At 70.3% G+C, this 1,256-nt stretch overlaps 1 protein-coding gene across 1 annotated transcript; it reads right to left on the bottom strand.

Annotated features, from left to right (window-relative positions):
* Positions 1-40: 40 nt before the first annotated feature.
* LOC118158618 (SWI/SNF complex subunit SMARCC2-like) lies at positions 41-1,250 on the bottom strand (the record flags this gene model as incomplete). The annotated part of the gene is made up of 6 exons (XM_035313287.1): positions 1,122-1,250; positions 936-1,028; positions 785-854; positions 542-611; positions 343-418; positions 41-240 (listed from the first exon to the last, which is right to left on the bottom strand). Coding segments are annotated over exons 1-6 (560 nt in total), but the record flags the coding sequence as incomplete, so codon positions are not given.
* Positions 1,251-1,256: the final 6 nt, after the last annotated feature.

Genomic DNA, 1,256 nt, shown 5'->3' with positions numbered 1-1,256 from the left:
AGGGATCGCAAGGCACAGCACTGGGACCTCCCCACCGCACCCCCCCCAGGACAGAGCCCCCCCCCCCTGTGTCCCCCGGGGGGGGGGGGGGGCAGCCGCCGCCCTGACCTCATCCGTCAGCGTCTTGGCCGAGATCTTCTTCCTGCGGGCGACGGGGCTCTTCTCGTCGGTCACCTCGTAGTCCTCCTCGTTCATCCACTCGTTGAAGGTGTCCGTGTCCAGGATCCACTTGGCATGGACCTGCGGGGGGGGTCCGGACGGATCGGTGACCCCAAGGGTGGGCAGGGGAGGAAGGGGGGGGTCCATCCACAGCCACCAGCTGGGCCTGGGGGTCCCCATCACCTTCCGGGGCTTCTCCGGCGTGGGGGCGTCCTCCACGGAGGCCTCGATCTCGTTGGCCGGGATCCAGGTGTCGTAGCTGTGGGTGCAGAGGCGGGGGGGGGGGGGGGGGACCGGGAGCGTCCCACCAGGCGGGGGCCCGGCCCCCCGCCCCCAGCGGGAAGGGGGGGCCCCCCGGGCCCCCCCCCCGGGACCCCCTCACCTGTCGGGGTAGTAGCCCCAGTGCAGCAGGACCTGCTTGTCTCGCTTCATGACCGGCCGGACCCACTCCTCTACAAGGCACGGGCAGAGGGCACGGTGCTGGGCACGGCCCCCTGCACGGCTCCGGCAGCCACGCACAGCCCAGCCCCCAGCACTGCCCCCCCCCCCCCCCCCGGTGGGTTTCCCCCGGGGGGTGGGGGCGGGGGGGGGGGGGGGTGGCCCCCCCCCCCAGGCTTGTACCCACCTTCCTCCAGGTTCCCGGGGACGGGGCAGACGACGTGGGACGCGTTGCTCTTGTCCTCGGTCACCGTGCCCTGCGAGGAGGGGGGAGCGCGGGGCTGAGCACCGCCACGCAGCCTCGGATGGGACCCCCCCGCCCCAGCACTGCCACCCACCTGGTGCCTCTTGACGATGTCCTTCAGCTTGCTCAGCAGCTTGGGCTCAATCTCCTGGTGCAGGAAGATGTTGGGCCGGGCCAGGCAGTTGTTCTGGGGATGAAGAGCAAAGCGTTGAGCGGGATGGGGGCTGACTGGGGGGGGGGGATCTCCCGGGGAGGGGCTGGAAGGGGAAGCAGCCCTTACCTGCACCAGGGATTTCTCGATGGTCATGAACATCTCCACGTTGCGATCCATCCGCGAGGGATTCTGGAAATCGAAACGCCGCCTTATTGGAAGAAAAGAGCGACTCTCATGAAAGCCACAGCTCCGGTCTCCTCG

This window comes from Oxyura jamaicensis, assembly GCF_011077185.1.
Source record: "Oxyura jamaicensis isolate SHBP4307 breed ruddy duck chromosome 33 unlocalized genomic scaffold, BPBGC_Ojam_1.0 oxy33_random_OJ71012, whole genome shotgun sequence".
Taxonomy (NCBI): domain Eukaryota; kingdom Metazoa; phylum Chordata; class Aves; order Anseriformes; family Anatidae; genus Oxyura; species Oxyura jamaicensis.
This window is presented reverse-complemented; position numbering and strand designations above follow the sequence as displayed.